The sequence below is a fragment of the Leishmania major genome, chromosome 16 (genome assembly GCF_000002725.2).
Source record: "Leishmania major strain Friedlin complete genome, chromosome 16".
Taxonomy (NCBI): Eukaryota; Euglenozoa; class Kinetoplastea; order Trypanosomatida; family Trypanosomatidae; genus Leishmania; species Leishmania major.
Window position 1 is genome coordinate 441,571 of NC_007257.2, and position 18,255 is coordinate 459,825.

Below are 18,255 nucleotides of genomic sequence, written 5' to 3' on the forward strand. Positions count from 1 at the left end.
GCGAAATAAACCGACGCCCCTGTTCGCCCTTGTATTTGCCCTGCACTGTTATTCCTCGGTACGAGTCTCCCCACCGCTCTCGCTCTCCAGCGCGCGTGCATCTCTTTTCAGGCAGGCACGCAGGCTATACCTTCCTCCGTGCTTTTCCGCCTGCCCCTCCTCCCCCACGCCCTTTCGCAGCGCTAGTCTTGCTGTGAGACGGACCGCCTTCGAACTCGGCGCGCTCGCGGTGGTGCGCTACGCTGGATCGCTCTCTCAAGCACACGCGCGCATGCAAAACATAGAGGGGAGGACTCGCCGACGTGCAAGCCAGAGACGGCGCACGTCGGCAACGCACCTGGCGATCTGTTCTTTCCATTGCTGCGGATCTCTTCGTGAATGGACCTCTCCCGTCTTTGCTCACGGGCCCTCGCATCGTACAGGTGGTTCTCGCATCTGCTTCTCCCTCCTCCCCCCGGATCACCGCCGCACCACTCACGCAACGGCTTTCGTTTCTATCTGCACGTCGCACACGTGTGTGCACGGTGTCTGCCATCACCTTTCCTTTCTCTGGCATCGATGCATTTTGCACCTCCGTCGCCGTGTGGTTGCGCTTCGCCTCATCTCACGCCTCCACGCGACTGTGCCTGTAAAGACTAACGGCGGACACAAGCATCTAGGCGCGCGGCCCTGCATCTCCGGGTCGTGGTGGTCACATACACACTCACCTAAACCTGCATGCAGGCTCACGCTATCACAGTGCACACGCACCCGCATCACGCGATGCAGCAGACCGTTCCTCACGTAGATAATGTACACACCGGGCGTGCTTCGCTCTCCGCGACCGCTGGCAAGCTCCTCGCGGAACTTACATTGCCGGCGAAGAGTGACGCAGCGATCACGAGCAAGCTTACATCAACCCTCATCGCTCCGGAGGCTCTGCGCCGGCTTTCCTCGTCGGCCGAGGCGCGTAACGGCGATGACTCGCCATCGCTGCAGTTGAACCCCACTGTGAACAGTTTGCACGAGGGTGGCAGTGGAAACACCCAGAAGCACGATGTGGCAGCCACCTCGGCGGCGGTGGCTGAGACTGGGATAGCTGCGGCCGCGGCGCAAGACGGCACCGCTGTGAGCACTGGAGAAGCCATGGCGACTCCGGTGGAGGCGGTACCACTCGCGGCGGCCCCTCCTCCTGCGGTGGCCACCGATCCTGTCTTGTCAGCATTGCGTGCGGCGTCTGCACTGGAGCCGTCACTGATTGTGCGGTTCCCAGGCGCACCACCGGCAGCAGTGGCCAAGGCGGGGGGGCAAGCATCCTTTGAGCACCTGAGCCCCATTCGCCTCACGCCTCCGGAGCCGAGCACGTCAGCAGGGAAGAGCAGCAGCTGTCGCGGCCACGGTGGTGCCACCGGTGCCTCTGGTAGTGTCTCGGGGCGTGGGGAGTCGCCACAGCACTTATCCGTGCTGCGCCGCCGGACACCCGGTGCCGCGATACGCCGCCGCCGCCGCCGCCACTTCGGCGGCGGCGGTGTCAGCTGCAAAAACTTCTTTTTCCAGAGCGAGGGCGCTGCCACCTTCGGCATCGGCACTGTGGGGCTCTTCGCCTCCACGGCAAAGCCGGTTTCTGGGCCTCCTGCGACAAAGTGCGGTTTATCGTTATCGGTTCACCATCGTCGGACACGTGGCGAGCGTGGACAGAGGTTCGTATCGCAGCCGACTGTGCTACCGCCCTGCAGAGCTGCGCCACCTCCGACTTCAGGTGCCGCCGGTGCCGCGTCAACGGGTCCTTGCTACTACACCCCTGCCTGCTACATGACGCGTGCGATGAACAACATCACGGCGTGGGAGAAGAGGCGGGAGGAGTATCAGCAGTGGCGCCGTGAGAACTTGAAGGGGTCGACGTACTACCGCCTCTCCAGGCCACTCGATGCCCTGGGTGGCGCAAAGACAGAGGCAGAGGAGAACGGCGTCTTGCCGTGTTTGTACAACGCCTACGCTCCCGTTCTTTTCTCTTCCGAGGAGAGACACCGTATAGAGCGCCTCCGACTGCGCGCACTTGAGGCGGAGCGGACGGCGCGCTCGACCGCGCGTGCACACGAGCAAGCGGCGTATGAGAAGGAGGTGCTGCTCCAACGCTCACGCAAGCTCCATGGCGAGGCCGTCGACCTTCCCGATTCCTACCTGCGCACCACCTACCCTGATCCGTCCACGTTCACCGGATACGCAGAGCCGGTCACTGGGGACGACAAGGGCCGCACCTACCCAGCACCTCATGCGAGCAAGGCCGCCAGCGGTTATCTCGCTAACCCGAAGCTCGTCGTGAAGGATCATCACCGTGCCATGCAACAGCACCGCGTGGCGAGGCAGCAAGCACGGCTCGATCAGGAGGCGCAGCGCTTGGAAGCAGCGGAACGTCAGCGGCGTGATCTTGCGGCGCAGCTGACGGACTGCCAGTTGCAGGAAGCAGCCTACCTCGCGTCGTGGATGGAGGGCCGTCCGCGAGTGTGTCGTGCGCGAGAGACAGAGCGGCACGCGCGGCAGGAGGCGGAGCAGCGCGCCGTGGATGAGTGGAACCGTGCGGCTCAGACGCGCGAGCGGGAGGCGTACGCCGTGTACGCCTCTCAGGAGGCAGCGGCCGCCGCAGCGCATCGGCAGGAGCTGCGCGTGCGTGTCGTCGCGCCGCGACTGTGCAACCGCAAGGGCATCTCCGGCGGCCATCGTCCGGAGCAAGAGGTGCAACCTTTTCCAGCGGCGTCAGCTGCGGAGTACAACGGGGCTGCAGCACGCGTGCCAAGCCCGCCGTCTACTGGCGTTCCTCACGCCTCAGGGGCCGTCGACTGTCCTCTTCAAGCAGCCGCGCCCCCACTGTCGATGGTGCCGAGTCAGGCACCGGAGAAGTTGGCACGGTCAGCTCGTCCCGTAACACCCGCCGTGCGCCCCGAGACACCGGCGCTGCCACCATCTCAGGTGGTGGGCCCCACCTCGACAAACTTCTTCAACGAGGTGAAGCAGTGGACGCGGGAGTTCCCGTCGCCCAACACCGTTCCTGTCAACGGCTCCGACGCCGCGCACCGGCGTGCGTGGAAGGCAGAGCTAGAAGAGACACAGCTTCGCTTTAATCGTGAAACGACGCAGCGGCAGCGCGAAGACATCGTGCGCCGCGTGCAAGAGGCGCGCGAGAAGGCGTTTGAGGGGAGCTGGCAGCAGGCAGAACAGAAGCGGCACGAGAAGCGTGAGCTGGCGGCGCGGCGCGCCGATCATACACAGGCAGACGTCGAGGCCGCCACGGCGGTGAGGTTGGAAGTGCGGCTGGAGTCGAGCCGCGCTCAGCAGCAGAGAATGCTGCAGGCCGCTGAGCGCTACAATGAGACGCAGTTCCTGCGGCAGCAGTCGAAGCAGCGTGAGATGGTGCTGCGATCGTTGGAGGAGGAGGAGCTTCAGCAGCTGCGCATGATGGTGTCGTCCGCCTCAGCGGCGAACCGCGGGTGAGAAAGCTGCAGGAAAGAAGACAGAGAAGAGGACGTGCGAGCCGATGGCAAGCCACGCAGAGGCAGGATGAGAGGGCCCGAATGGCCGCAAGGAGTGCGTGAGAAAAGAAGCTGTGCACACACGCGCCTCTGTGTAGTATGTGAAGAGGACAGGCGGCACTCCTTCCTCGCTCTCCGCCTCTATTCCATTCTTTCCCTGCCCGCTGACCACCCATGTACATCGCTCTGCAGTCCCACCAACCCTTGAGCCCAGGAGAAGGGAGGGGGAGGGGAACGGGATGGAGACGGGGACTGCCACTCCTGCTGCTTCTTGCTGCTACGGGGTGGGGGTGTTGTCAGTGTTGTCGCGGCGTGTGCTAACAGGCGGAGTCTGCGTAGGTGTGCGCGTGTGCGTGTGGGTGCCACATACATTCTTCTGAGGTTTTCTGTCTGTCGTTCTCTCGGGTTTTTTGCCCTTCCCTCCCTCCTTTCCCCCTTTTTTTCTTTCTTGGCTGCTTCACAGTCTGCATCCCCCTCCTCCTCCTCCTCCGCTCTTCTCCTCTTGTGTAGTTTTCATGCGTGCGGTTGATGCGCGCTCTCACGTGAGAATTGCCACTGCACATAGAGGCGTACCCTCCCCCCTCCTCCTGCCCCGCCCACCTTTTGTCTCCTCTCCTACGTTTCTCTGTGTCCGTCTGCGCTTCTCTTCTCCGCCACCTGATGTACAGCAACGGGTGCAACTCCGCACCTTCGTTCAGGAGCACTTTCATGTACGTATATCTCCCTGTCGCGTCCCTCCCCCCTTCCCCTTCCTCTCTCACCCCTTCATCTTGCGCTCATCGCCGTCGGACCCGCTCTTCCCTCTCATGAATCTGCTGTTCACAGATGCCATTGAGGGAGTCGCTTTCTTTTCTGGGTTTGGTTGGCGTGCGTGTGTGTGTGTGTGTGCGTGCGTGCGTGCGTGCGCGCCACCGCCTCTCTGTTCTCTCTCACGTCCCCTCTCGTGCGCCCTGCGAACAGAAAAGCAGGACGGAGAGAAGTGGGTGGGGCAACGGAGGGAATGCCATCAGCAGAAGCAGCGGTGGAGCAGGCGGGTAGTTCTGCGAATTTGCATGGCGCCGAAAACCAGGCCCGATGTACCCAACGACATGCGTATGCTTGTGTTGTTTCGTCTTCTCTCTCTCCCCCTCTCTCTCGCCTTCGTGCACGGCTCCATTTCTCCCTCCCCCATCAGCTGCACCGTCCTCTCGCGAACCGAAGCGCTCTGCCTCTCACGCTCGCCCACCCCCCTGTCTCCTGCGCCTCGATCACTTTCTGCGTCTGCTCACCTATCCGCCTGGACTTTCGCTTGTTGCTCTCGTACGTGTCAAGCGGGCTGGGCGTATCTCATCCCGTGGGAAGAAGGCGCCCTCACCCATCTAAAGAGGCGGGCAGGGAAAACAAAGGGAGGGCGGACCACGCGACAGGCGAACTTGTCTCGTGGAATGTGTGCGCGTGTATCTTCGACGGTCGTCTTTCATGTAAACTAACAGTGTAGGGCACCGAGCAAGCCAGAACACGAACAGACGAAAAGGCAGCGAAGAAACTGGCGAGATGTGTGAAAATTTCGCCCAGAAGAGCAGGAAGCACTACACACACGCCGGCACACGTAAAGCAGGTTGTATGCCCAAGGATCGGCGAGACGAGGGAGAGCAGGCATGCACGCGTTGCAGATACGCAACACAGTTGTGTGTGTGTGTGTGTTTTGCCCTTTCTCCGTGTGCACTCAGCCTTTACTGCTGCTCCGCGTGAGCAGTGAAAGTGTACGGGTACTGTAGGCGCACTGCCTTGTGCATCGCCCTTCTCACAGGTGAGCGCGGTCGATCCTGCTCTGCCGCAATGCTACTCCGCTCGTTTGCTCGGGGATCGGCGTGTCGAGCGTTGCACAGCACAGGCTGCTGGGGGTGGCCACGCCGCTGCTACCATGCCACACCTCGCACCATCTTCCTCTTTTCCTTTCTCCTTCATCGATGCGCCACTCGCGGGGCCCATGATCTCTTTATTCCACAAAGAGAGTCCCCGCTTGCTCGCTCGCCCACCCGCGGTGTAGCCGAGTTGCGTGCACGCCGCTGCCATCGCCTCCTTTCCCTACGTCATCGAGTCCTTCTCCTTGGCTCCTCCGCCGGCCACCTCACTGTTTCAGGTGACCAGAGGGCGGCGGGCGGGCGGGAGGAGGGCCAACAACTTACAAACAAAGGCAGCGGCTGCCCGCTTCTTCTTCCGAGTGTCACCGTTCAGCACACCTCCCTGACGCGCTGCCACTCACCGCCCCCTCTCTTCTCGACCTCTTCCTGATCACGAAGAGAGCGGAGAGAGAGGCTTCTACTTCGCCGCTGCTTCACACACACACACACACACACACACACACACACACACACACACACACGTGCACGCGCACACACAGAGCCCTTTCCTTCGCCACGGCAGGTTATTACTTCTTTTCGACTTCTTTCCGTAGTTGAGGTGGGTGGGGTGGGTTGACACTCTCGTCTTTGACTCTCGTGTCTCTCTCCCTCTTCGCATTGCCGGGCCACTCGATGCGGCGTCTTGTGAGTAGCATCCATGCCTCCGTGTACGGCGGCACTGGTGCTGAGGCGACCTCTACCTGTGTGGTGATGATGGAGGTATGCGACGCGCTCTACTCGGTTAGGCGGCGCTGCATAACGCTAATGCCGTTCTCGGCAGCGGCGGCGACGGCGATGACCGCAGTCGCCATGTCGCGGCGGACGTTGTGGTCTGGGCCACCAGGCAAAGACTTCCTGAGCCATTTCGCGCCATCTAGCAAGCCTACCAAGGTTGTTTCACCGCTTGAGTCGCTGCGGCCACCGGCGCCGCCCTCTGCATCGGATGCACGGCCCTTCGGCTCACTCAACCGCACCAACAGCATTCGCCGCTATGTGAACATCAACGCTGCAGAGCCTGCGACCAGTACCGCGGCCAGCGAGGAAGAAGCTGCGTCTTCTTCTGCGTCCACTGAGTCACCGTCGACAGCGGCCACAGCGCCGGCACCGCCGCGTATGGAGCTCTCTCGGCTACTTCACCGTTATCACAGCGGTTCCTCGACCGTCTCTGCGCCCGCCACTGCGTCCAGCAATGAGCTCCGTGGCACTCGCCGTGAGGAGGGTCTACCGCCGCCGCCTGCTGCTGCTGCTGCTGCTGCGGCTGGTAATTCTACCGTGGCCAAGGCGCAGGCGGTCATAGCGGCAGCAGCGGCATTAAAGCGTCACGCAAACACCTCAGCGTCACTGTCCGCTTCCAGCGCATCAAGCCCACGGCCGGAGGCTGCCGATGGAGCCGCGGGCAGTCCCACGCATGGATCCAAGGCAGCAACAAGTCAAGCGTGCAGTGCGCCTAGTAGCAGCAGTGACTCACGGCATCACGTACAAGTTTACAGGGAGCACTGTACCATTGGCTGGTCTCCGGACGAATTCTACAGCGTAGTTGCGGATGTGGAGCACTACTCCGCGTTCCTGCCGTGGTGCGCGGGGTCGGAGGTGCACACGACGCGCCGGGTGCGGGTGCCGCGTGATGCACTGCGTCTCCCTCCGAGCCCCGCCGCCGCCTCGCCTCTAGCCACGGGCTCGGAGGCGGCAGAGTTGGAGCTCGTCGATGCGATTGAGATGACCACGACGCTGACCATCGGCTTCTCCTTTTTCAAGGAGCAATACACGTCGCGCGTGACACTCTACCCGGGACGCAAAATTGTGGCGGCTCTCTACGACGAAGAGGACGTCGATGTCGAAGCAGCGCCACAAAACACTAGCAGGGCCAGCTCGGCGGCCGTTGCATCTTCCCGCGACAGTAACTCCGCGCTAGGCACGGGCAGCGGCAACGGGCTCGTGCTCTCCTTCTTCAGAAAGGCAGCGTCCACGGCAGGGGTGGCGGCCAAGCGGTCCATTCTCCGGCACCTCCGGTGTGAATGGGAGTTCGCCCCGGTGGAAGGGAAGCCGAACACGGTAGATGTGCTCTTCTTCGTATCGTTTGAGTTCAAGAACCCGATGTACCGCCATATGATCATGAATAACGTTGTGGGTCTCATGACTCGCAGCTTCGAGCGTCGCTGCGAGAGCCTGTATGGGCCCCCGTCGGCGACGAAGGTGTCGCTGCCGGTCCTGTCCTGAAGAGACGTGTCCATCTCATAATCCCGTCTTCTGGTTCGCTAACACACTGAATATTCGTTCTGCCGGCACCGCACGTGCTGCGTGGGCGCTCGCGCACATCCGCACGAGCGGGCGTTCAGAGGATACGCACAGGCACACAAAATGCACCGACCCGCGCGGCCCCTTCACCCCGACACGCACATGCACAGCCAAGCCCCATGGCGCATACTCAAAAAGAGGAGGAGGGGGAGGGGAGACGGTGAGTGGGGTGGGCGATTGAGTTCGCCCCGAGGAGAAAACAAGACAAGGCGCAGCCCCTGCGGTGAAGTTGTGTCGGATTCCCACACGCTGGCCGCATCTCTATCTCGGTGCGGGAGTGTGAATGCCAAGGTGTTCGCTGTCGGCTTCTTCATGGAACACCACCTTCTCTCTCTCTGTGTGTGTGTGTGTGTGTGCGTCTTCTGGTGCGTACGTGCCATGTTGCATGCCAAGCAGACATCCGCTGATCCCTCGCGACCACTGCCCTTGCCTGCCCTGTTTCACGTTTGTTTCACCTACGATCATCATCAGCGCCCTCGCTAGGTTGTGCTCTTTCTCCGCCTGTGGCGCTGAGGAGTGGATGGCATTCGCTAAGTTCGTTAAACAACGAAAGGAAAGCATAGACATGCACGCATCCTCTTGCAATCTTGCGTTCTACCCTTATCGCTCGATGGATGCCTCTCTGCACCCTCTTCCCGCGGATGTGTGCGTGTGTGTGCACACAGGTGGTGAGGCGGGTGGGCGTGGTGGGCACGCCGGAACATGTGTGTGACACTTTAGTTGCACTCGGTGAGCTGCCCATGCGCGCAAAGTCTTCTACACTTCCCATGCCTTCTCACGACACCCACAGGTGTGCGATCCAATCCGTCTGTGGCTCTCTGCCTCTTCCTTGCTCGCTCGTTCAGTCCTTCCGCCACTCCGCCCCACCTCTCCTCCATCGGCCTCTCTGTATCTGCGTGTGCGCTCAGTCGCGCGTAGAACGGAGGCGATGAACCTTCCCCAATGCACACACACACGCACACACACACACACACACACACATGTTTACTGAGTGCATAGCCTGTTGCTGACGTGCGCCCTACGGAGTGTGCGGTTGCCTGCGTGCGCGCGAGCGTGAGCGGCTGTCAACCATGCCTGCGTCGTCACAACAGGCTGGCCGGCAGCGACACCGAAGCTAGCAGGACGGACTGATGCGCGACAGCAACGGCCGGCGGGACGTGGCCATTCACCGGATCTACTCCTCCAACTCGCACGCACCGATGCATGCTGGGCTGCCGCATCGCCGTATGCGTTCTCGCCCTCGTCGTCCTTGTGCTGGACGTAGTGGGACCGCTAGTCACCTACCGCCGGGGCCAGTGGCATGAGAACGGTCACCTACGGCTCGGTGTGGCAGATCAAGAAGACGAGGTGTACATGAGAGAAGGACAGGGCTACGGCAGGAGAACACCGGCGAGGCGGTTCTGGCCAACCCCCGCTGCCGTCATCGGCTTCACCTCTTTCTTCTTCACAGCCGTTTGCAACCTCGTATTGGACTCACACCGGTCGGGGTGCTGGCGTGCTGCAACCTGCTGCCTAAGCACGGCGCGGAGAGAGAGAGGGCAACGTGCTGCACAACGGCGGCGAGCGTGGCCGTGGCAGCAGCAACACCGAGTCTGGCTCCTTTCCGTACGCCAACTCACACATCTCAAACAACGGTCCAGTGAAGGAGGTGCCCCTCACGAGACCCGCGAGGCGCGGCGGCGCAAGCTGGATGGAGATCTGGTCATTTTCGATTCTCACCATGCTTATTTGTGCTGCCGTATGTGCCCTGGTGACCTGCATCATGGCGGCCTCGTACAAATAACAGCGAGGTTAACGAGGGCGACGTCACGACACGCCTCACCGCCGGCTTTGTCTTCTTCATTGTGGCCATGGATATCGCACTCGTCATGGTCATTGTGCTGGCTGGCCCAACCGAGACGCGGCTGCACTTCAGCTGCCCTCCCCCGGTGGAGGAGAGTCGGCTAACGGTGCTGTGTAGGAGCGCGGATGAAGAGGAGACGCAGATGGCAACGCAGGTGATGCGGGCAATGGTGGAGATGGCCCTGCGACAGAGAAATGGTGCCGAGGCAAAAGGCAAGGGGTGCTGATCAGCAGCAGGCCTATCCAGCAACCCCCTACTACATGGACCATGCTGATTCCCAAGTCGCACAGGAGCACATCAGCGCTGGTGACGCCGGCGGCATGACTGTGGCGCAGGGCATTCTGATCGCGATACCCGGCCCCCTCCCGCGGCTATGTCGCAAGCGAATGGTCGCTACCACTAGCTGCCCGCACAGCAGGCTCCTCTTCCTCCGCCCAAGAGAGAGCGAGTATACAGCCGACACCTGTTACCAGCCCCCTGCCGCAGCTCTCCCACGTCAGCGAGAATCCAGAGACGCTGGATAAGCTCAACAGAAGAGAGGGAAATGGGGGATGGGGAGGAGCACGCGTCCTCTTCTCCAGCACCTTCTCGTGTGCGCACGCGCTGGTGTCTGCTTCTGTGTATGCGTGCGTGACAGGCGGTTCTTTGCGCGCCTTTCGCGACCCTTCCGAGCGCACGCACGCACGCACGCACGCACGCACGCACGCACGCACGCACGCACGCACGCGCAGCTCACGTGGAAAGCATGCACATCCAACTCGTGAGAGAGGATGTCCCGCCGCCGCGATCGGCGGTGTACTTCTGCCTTCTTCCTTTTACATTTCTGTCGAGCTCGTGTGCCACTGAGGGGCGGAGCAGCAGCAGCAGCTACGTTTAGAGTGCGTGCGCGTGCCGTAGGACTTCGGCGTGCTCCCCTCGCATGCTCTGTGCGTCTCTCGCTCTCCTTCGACTTGACGTCTTTCTTCTCCCGTTGGTTCACTGGCTTCCCTCCCTTGTGTGTGTGTGTCTCCCCCCTCGAAGCGAGACGAATGCTACATGTTGCATGCTGAGTGCGCCGCCCAGATGAAGGCAGCGCTGTCTGCCGTGCTTGTGGGGAGGTGCGGATGTCTGCTTCTATGGTGGGTGGGCCCGGTTGCCCTCCTCCTCGACCCCTCGTCCCTCAACGACACGCGACCAGCCCCACGTGGAGGGTCCTTCACGTACATCGACGATGCTTTTTCGACCTTCATGTCCACTCTCCCACGAGCACGCCCGCAAGCAGAGGCACACACAGCCACAGATCGCCTACCGCTGCGGCACCACGGATACACCCTGGTCGTCTAGGACGAACCGTCTGCCGTCGAATCGGACCATGCGTCGTACGGGCTCCTCTCGTCCTTCCTCGCTCCTTCTTCCCATACGTGCGGCGCGGCTGGCGCCAGACGGACACTCGGGCGGGCTGCATACCTTGATCCAAGCGCGCCGCGCTCAGGACCCTGCTCAAGGGGCGGAAGCGGTGGGCGTCTGTGGTGTAGGTAGCCAGGTGTGGTTCAGGCGCGTGCCGGATGAGCGAAGACACGGCTAGCCAGAGAGAGGGCCCTTGGCCGAGATGGACCGTCCTCCACCCATCCTCATAGCGTGAGACGTCGCTCGGAGTGGCACCGCTTCGGCCTTTTCCATCCTTTCCCGTCGTTGCCTTCACTCGCCACCCCTGCCTGCCCGTCCAATCAACCGTGCCGGTGACTCGGGAGGCGCCAGGGCAATGGTGATGGGGGAGGGGCACCGTTTTGGGAGAAGGACTCGGGAGAGAAGGATTGGTAGTTGTCAGTGCTTGAATGGTGTGCGGGAAGCCCGCTGCACGGCTCTCCTTGCCAGCCTCTCCATTCTTCCTGTGTGCCTCTCTCTCCTTTACTCGCCTCGCTCTGTCGCCGCCCCCCTCCTCCCCCTCCCCCTCCTCCTCCCTCTCCCACTCGTGGTTGTGCACTTGGAATGCGCGGATGCCGGCTCACTGGCGCACTTGCAGTTCTCCACTCTTTCTCGCCAACTGCGGAGGCGAAGGGGCGCTCACATCCCCTCCTCTCTCCCCCTCTCTGCGTCTCACATGCGAAGGCTCTCCGGCTCATCCATGGCGTCCTCTGCCCACGAAGCAGCTGACGCCGGCAGCGGCGACGTGGACATGGCGGGGGTGCAGGTGCTGGAGAGCAGCGTGGATTTCATGTCACTCTTCTACTGCCACCTCACTTCTTGTCCGCCGCACGGGCCGTTTGTGTACTACGCCGCCATGACACTTGTGAGGCGTGCGAAGCGGCGGTACGGCACCAGCGGCAGCAACAGTGCCACGGATGCGGAAGTCTGCAGCGCCTATGCGTCGTGGAGCAGTGACGCGATGGGCGCGGACGGCGCAGCTGCGGTGCTCCGCGCGCTGACGATCCCGAATGTGATGGCGCTGATCGAGAAGCGCTATGATACGTCACACTTGTCGAACTGGCCGCTTCTGTACGTGCCGGCAGAGATACGCAGCGCGGATGTGGACGCCCTGATACAGCAGCGGCAGCAGCAGCCGCAACAGGGGTAGTGAAACGCAGTTGTGGAACTGGTGTTAACGCCTTGCGGTGTTGTTGCTGCGGCGGAAAAGGGGGCGCTGGGAGGGTAGCGGTTGTGTTCTCCGATGACCCTTGCCGTGTGTGGCGTCTCTCTCCCTCTGCCTTCGAAGACCGAAACTAGAGCTGATGAGACCCGCACAGACGATACAGGGAACGCCAACAAAACAGATGGAGGCAGCATTGCATGCGCGAAGGGAGAATGGCAGCGTCTCGTGCAGAGCAGCCCCCACTGACCTCCTCCTCCTCTCACACACGCGCACACATTCCAACAGGCATAAGTAGCATGCCCACGCGTCCAGCGTTGTGCTTCTTGCCCTCTGCCCACTCTCCATGCCGCTCCCACTCTCCTCCAGCGGCATCTCTCACTCTTTTGCACTTCGTCTTTCTTCGTGTCTCACACTCCCTCTCGGCTTGGGTTGATGCGTCACTCGCTCGCACTCCCTGCGCCGCACTCGTGCGCCGCTCGCTGACCGGTGCCGCTGCTGTGTCTTCTTGGCCTCCATTGATATTGCCCTTCGCAGTTGCTGGCCGCTTCCAACCTCTAGCCGATCACTCGACCGCACACTGTCACACGACTCTTCGGCTTTTCAACTTTGCTTGCCGTTACTTCAATCTTTCCCAGTAAAGTTCACAGACACGCCCACGCACGATGGCCTCGCATGCTGAGGGACGTCTGCTGCGCCGCTCGGTGCCCTACGTGGAGTCGTGGATCGCGGAGCTGACCCCCAAGCCTGTAGCCCCTGCCGCTGGTGCCGCTCCTGCTCCGAAGGGCAAGGCGAAGGGTGGCACTGCGTCGACTGGCACTGAGAACGCCACGCCCATGTCGCGGTGCTGCTTCGCGGTCGGCAAGGTGCTGGAGGTGTCTCGCCACCCGGAGAGCGAGAAGCTGTACATCGAGAAGATTGACCTCGGCGCGGAGTTGAACATGCTGAGCAACAACGAGCCGCGCACGATTCTCAGCGGACTGCAGGAGTTCGTAAAGGAGGAGGACTTCGTGAACCGCCTCGTGCTCGTGATTGCGAACCTGGAACCGCGCAAGATTGGCGGCATTCCGTCCGCTGGCATGGTGCTGTGCGCCTCCACCGGCGAGGACCCGCACGACCCCGCGTCGGCTGGTCAGGGGGAGCGCAAGGTGGTGCTGTTGGACATCCCGGAGGGGACGGCCGTCGGGGAGCGCGTGGTGTTCGAGGGGCACGACATGCCGTACGAGCCGGTACTGAAGAAAAAGCTTGCCAAGAACTTTGAGGAGGTCATGAAGGACGTGCGCAGCAGCGCCGACGGCGAGGTGTGCTGGCAGGGAAAGCCTTTCCAGACCTCGGCCGGCGTCATCAAGGCATCCCTTTGCAACGCTCGTATCTCGTAACCACAGAATAAGTGGAAGAAGACGAGGGGGAAGGGGAGAGCTCTTGTGTGTGCGTCGCGCGGAGAAAGCCCCCCCCCCCCCCTCCCCCTTCCTCCCAAGCACTACAGTTCTTGTTGTCTCCCTTTCAACAACCTACCACTGACATGTCCCCCACACACGTCGAAGGCAACGACGAATAAGTCTGCGCTGGCACGACGAGTGCGCGCGCGCTTCGGCACTCGCACGCCTCCGTCCTTCTCTGTCGGGTGGGCGCCATCCATCCTTGTCCAACGCGAGGCACACCACCGAAGAAAAAAAAAAAAACATCGACACGCTCTCACCTCCGCACGCTTTTTCCTACACACACACACACGCACCCTCATGCGTTGCTGAGGGGCTCGGGGAAAAAGTCACTCCTACCTGGACTCGAACCAGGGTTATCGGATTCAGAGTCCGAGGTGATAACCGCTACACTATAGGAGCGCTCGTGGGAAACAGCGCCTTGGGTTCCCGGCGCGACCCTCCTCACCCACCGCTGAGCCTCTGCCGAGCCTAGGCGGGGGTTGGGCTGGCGGGGCCTCGTCCCCTGGGGGTCTTTTCGGCGGGGCGGGGGGGGGGGGGGAGGAAGGGGGGGGGGGGCGGCCGTGTTGTGGGGGCTTTTGGAAGTGTTGTGGGCGTGGCTGGCTGCATGGTTCTTTGCACGGTGTGTGTCGCACCGGCGTCCTTCAAGTACGGGCGCGCGTGCCACGAACGGCACCGCAAGTGGTGTGTGTGTGTGGGCGGGGGGAGGGTGCGCTTAGTCACGGGGAGGGGGCCGGGGACTCTCGTACACTTTCAATGCCACGGGGGACGCCTAGGCGTCGCCGTATCGCGGTGCAACAGCAAGGACATACAGGAGCAACAGATCGTAAGAGAACGAAAGAAGAGACCCGAGTAATCACGCAGCGCGATGTGGTCTCGTGCAGCCGCTCAAACCAGCGGACGCTTCCACGAGGTCGTCTTGGTGGCGTGGTTGATGTAGAAAGTGCGACCAGTGCCGGGATCGACACGCGCCTCCCACGGTGGCGGCAGCGCAACCGCCCCACCCTGCATCGGCGACGGCGCGTTTGGCGGTGTCGGTGGCGGAGGCGCCTGTACCGCCGGCGTTGGCCTGGACCAGCTCGTCTGCCGCGTCTTGTCATTGACGTAAAAGGTGCGGCCGGTCGCAGGGTCGACACACGGCACCCAGTCACTGTCACCGCCCGTCTCAACGTTTCCGCTAGACGGCTGCGCCGCGGGTAGCGGTGTGGGCGCCACTGCCGGCCGCTCCCACGACGTCGTCTTGGTTTCGTGGTTGATGTAGAAGGTCCGACCAGTGCGAGGGTCCACGCGGGCCTCCCACATCGCCGGCAGCGCCATCGCGCTACCGCCACTGGCATGGGAGCTGACGTTCGCGACGCTTGGCGGGGTCGCGACGCTCGGCTGTGGACGCTCCCACGTCGTCGTCTTCGATTTGTGGTCAACGTAGAACGTGCGCCTGGTCTGCGGGTCCGTGCGCTCCTCCCAGCCGTCCGGCAGCGCACTGTTCAGCTGCGGCTGCAGTCGCGCCGCGCGCCACGCCTGCACCTGCTCCTCCAGCTCCAACTGCTTCTGTGGCCCCAGCGGGTGCTGCCACGTCGAACGCGTCTGCCCCGTTGTGTCCGTGTACGCGTAGTAGTGGCGCTGCCGCGCTGCATCGTAGACGAGGGCCCACTCGACTGGCAGGGTTGTGGACACCATCGGCTCACCAAGAGACACCGCCGCGCCCTCTCTACCGCCAACGGTAGAGAGGGGTGACGTGCTCAACGGTGGCGGCATCGCTGATGGCGGTGAGGCATGCTGCACCACTGCCGGTGGGGACGTCGTGGTAGTGACGGTGTGCAAGGGGCCTGTCTCAAAGAATGAGGGGGCAGCTGTTGTCGCTGCTGCTGCTGCAGAGGCGGTGAAGGGCAGTGCCGGTACACTCGCCCGGTCCTTGTCGACGATGCCGCTGGAGGAAGCGTTGCTACTACTTTGAGAGGTTGCCGCCGTCGGCTGTGGCCCGTTGGGTGGCGCAAACAGTTCCGGCACCGTGGGCGCCGCCGGTGGGGCCACAGCGGCGGCTGTCGATGCTTTCGGCATCACGACCGTTGCTCCGGTGCCGGTGGTCGGCGTCTGCTGCTGCAGGCGCACCTGAAGGGCCTTCAGCTCTGCCAGCGCGGAGACGGACAGGTTGCCCTTCTCCTGCTGCTGCACCAGCGCCAAGGCAGCGACAGCGGCCTCTGTGCTAGGCAAAAACGTGACGCCGTCGTGCTTCGCCATTGTCGCCACGCCGCCTGTTGTGCCGTACCGCGCTGACGCGTAGCCGAGCAGCTCCTCGGCCACCTCGTCGCCCTCGTACACAGCAAACACAATCTCGCCACTCTCCCGCGACGCGATCAGTTCCATCGCCGTGGAGAGGTACGCGTTGGGCGTTACAAGACAGAAGGCATGCGCCCCGCGGCCATGTGAGGCGACAGCGCTGTTGCCGCCACTGAAGCCGCCTCCTCCGGTGGGCAGCAGCGACAACTGCAGCAGCTTCGTGCACAACGCGGCGTCAACCGGGGTGCCGGGGCGGCCGTGGATGCTCTCCAGCACGTGCGTCTGGAAGCGCAGGCGACGCATGGTGGAGATGATGAACATGCGCGGCCCCTCCTCGAGCCCTTGAATGAGCGCAGAGGAGAAGAAAATTATACGGGAGACAAGGGCTGTCACCGCGGTGTCGGCACCAACTGGCTGCAGCAGCTGTTGCTCAATCGCCGTCACGAGCCGCTCCACCGCCGCCCTCACTTCCTCCTCCGAGGTGGGCCGGAAGCCACTGAGTAAATAGTCGCCATCAACAAGAAGGTGCATGGTGCTGGTGATCACGATGAGCCACGCTGATCTACAGGGGAACGCAACGGTAGACGGAGTGGGGGACAGCACTCAATGCTGCGATGACGGTGAGGTTCGACGATGTGCGTGAAACGGTGAAGAGAAAAGCAGGGCGCCGATGAAGGCAGAGGGGGTGGGGAAGAGACGCGATACGAGCAGGAATCTGTGGCGTCTGCGCGTGGGTGGACCAGCAATGACAGGGCACGGAGCGAACCATAAAAGGGATGGAGAGAGCGTGTGTGCGCTGGTGATGGTGGTGATGATCGAGGGAGAGCAAGAGGCGGGCAGAGCATGCAACACAAATGCTAGTAGCAACGACGCAACCAGAAGCCAAGAAGGAGGAGAGGGGGGTGGGGGGGGAGAGAGAGGGGCGAAGCGAAAGAGGCGAGATAACCCGTCAATACCTTGTCGGTAGGGAGGGATGGCGTGTGTGTGTGTGTGTGTGTGGAGAGGGGGTGGGGGAGGTGACCAATTCGGTGAAGCTGCGAATGAGAGCGGCACGAAGTCATGAACGTCTGCAAAGGACCAGGAACGGCGTGCACACACGCACGCGCACAGATCGGCCTGATGAGGGTGGTGGTGACGGACAAGAAGCGCGCGACTGCTCGCACTCCCGTCATACCCTCCCCAACCGTGTGGGTGTGCGCGCCACGCCTTGACTGCCGCGCAACCGCCTGCGGGGGAGAGGGGCTGTTTCGAGTGTTGTCTGGAGAAGCAACGTACGGACACGCGACTCTGCGCGCTTCTCAGCAACGCGTATGAACGCTCCGCGTGAAGTTGGGCAGCGCTACACTTGCCTCCCCCGCCTCTCACTCACCGGATCCACCACACACCAGCGGAGGGGGCGAGGCAGTGCAGAAGCACGAGGAACCGTCTCTGTTGTTGTCGCGTTGTTCCGGGGCCGTCGCAGCTACGCGTCCGAGTCCATTTCGCTCTCGAAGTCGTCGCTTTCGGAGTCGGCGCGGGCGCGTTTTCGCGCACTGCCGGCAGTCGCGTCAACGGCAGTTATGTTGAAGGGGTCCAGCCACAACTGCACCTCTTCCTCCACTGACTTTGCGCACTTCTCATTGATGAACAACATCTGCGCCCCCGGCGACGCGGCTGCGCTGGCGTTTTGGAAGATCACGCACACACTCCCTCGGTGGGCGTCGGAGTTGCTGATCCGCAGCAGCATCTCAAGCGCAGACGGGTCGCGGCACGTCACAGTTGCCCCGCGCTCCGCCTCCACACCCATGAGCAATGCCTTCAACTGCACATCCGCCATGGTGCATGGGCACACTGGAAAGGAGGTGGAGAACGGAAGTCGACGTGTGGTATGGGTGCTGTGTGTCGTAAGTGAAGAGAGAAGGAATGGGAATGAAGAGGTGATGGCGGCAGCGGAGGGGGGGGCGTGGGGCGGGGCCGTAGTTGATCGACATGAGGGGTATGCACCTCACAGCGACATGCTCGTTCTCTTCGCGAAGAAAGGAAAAAATACACACACACACACACACAAGCGCACCGGGGCCGCTAGACTCGCAGCGCCTCTCCGCTGCGCTCCCATCCCTTCCAAGAGTCCATTCCTTATGTGAGGTATTTTCCAACGCGTCCACTCCGCGACCGTGCAGCATCCGTCACAGGCCCCCGTCATCCGGTGCGAGGCAGCCGCCAGACACGCGCGGTACAGTAGTGCGCTGACTCGGTCACCGCAGCAGCACATCTGCCTCAAGCTCTACCCACTTCATGCTCCTCAGACTCCCCCCCCCCACCAGCAGCAGGGCCGTCAGAGCCGGGGGTGGCATACGCTCGAGTCACGTCGACACCACGCCCATTATGTGGATGACAGAGGGGCGGGTGCACACGGTCGCAGGTCGCGCCGAAACGGAACAGAGCGAACGCTGGGGAAGGAAGACGA

The 18,255-nt window shown here is 62.5% G+C and overlaps 6 protein-coding genes and 1 non-coding gene across 7 annotated transcripts; 4 read left to right on the top strand and 3 right to left on the bottom strand.

The window, feature by feature from the left end:
* Positions 1 to 1,791: 1,791 nt before the first annotated feature.
* LMJF_16_1100 (conserved hypothetical protein) lies at positions 1,792 to 3,468 on the top strand (the record flags this gene model as incomplete). The annotated part of the gene is made up of 1 exon (XM_001682139.1): positions 1,792 to 3,468. The coding sequence occupies one exon, from the start codon at positions 1,792 to 1,794 to the stop codon at positions 3,466 to 3,468; it is 1,677 nt and encodes a 558-aa protein (XP_001682191.1).
* A 3,034-nt stretch (positions 3,469 to 6,502) lies between these two features.
* On the top strand, positions 6,503 to 7,606 carry LMJF_16_1110 (conserved hypothetical protein; the record flags this gene model as incomplete). Its single annotated transcript, XM_001682140.1, has 1 exon — positions 6,503 to 7,606. One exon carries the CDS (start codon positions 6,503 to 6,505, stop codon positions 7,604 to 7,606), a length of 1,104 nt encoding a protein of 367 aa, XP_001682192.1.
* A 3,662-nt stretch (positions 7,607 to 11,268) lies between these two features.
* Positions 11,269 to 12,081, top strand: LMJF_16_1120 (conserved hypothetical protein; the record flags this gene model as incomplete). Its single annotated transcript, XM_001682141.1, has 1 exon — positions 11,269 to 12,081. The coding sequence occupies one exon, from the start codon at positions 11,269 to 11,271 to the stop codon at positions 12,079 to 12,081; it is 813 nt and encodes a 270-aa protein (XP_001682193.1).
* An 848-nt stretch (positions 12,082 to 12,929) lies between these two features.
* On the top strand, positions 12,930 to 13,472 carry LMJF_16_1130 (tyrosyl or methionyl-tRNA synthetase-like protein; the record flags this gene model as incomplete). Its single annotated transcript, XM_001682142.1, has 1 exon — positions 12,930 to 13,472. One exon carries the CDS (start codon positions 12,930 to 12,932, stop codon positions 13,470 to 13,472), a length of 543 nt encoding a protein of 180 aa, XP_001682194.1.
* Positions 13,473 to 13,862: 390 nt separating this feature from the next.
* Positions 13,863 to 13,934, bottom strand: LMJF_16_TRNAGLN_01. Its single transcript has one exon. It is a non-coding gene; the product is annotated as a tRNA-Gln (tRNA).
* Positions 13,935 to 14,420: 486 nt separating this feature from the next.
* Positions 14,421 to 16,340, bottom strand: LMJF_16_1140 (conserved hypothetical protein; the record flags this gene model as incomplete). Its single annotated transcript, XM_001682143.1, has 1 exon — positions 14,421 to 16,340. The coding sequence occupies one exon, from the start codon at positions 16,338 to 16,340 to the stop codon at positions 14,421 to 14,423; it is 1,920 nt and encodes a 639-aa protein (XP_001682195.1).
* A 931-nt stretch (positions 16,341 to 17,271) lies between these two features.
* Positions 17,272 to 17,625, bottom strand: LMJF_16_1145 (hypothetical protein; the record flags this gene model as incomplete). The annotated part of the gene is made up of 1 exon (XM_003721742.1): positions 17,272 to 17,625. The coding sequence occupies one exon, from the start codon at positions 17,623 to 17,625 to the stop codon at positions 17,272 to 17,274; it is 354 nt and encodes a 117-aa protein (XP_003721790.1).
* Positions 17,626 to 18,255: the final 630 nt, after the last annotated feature.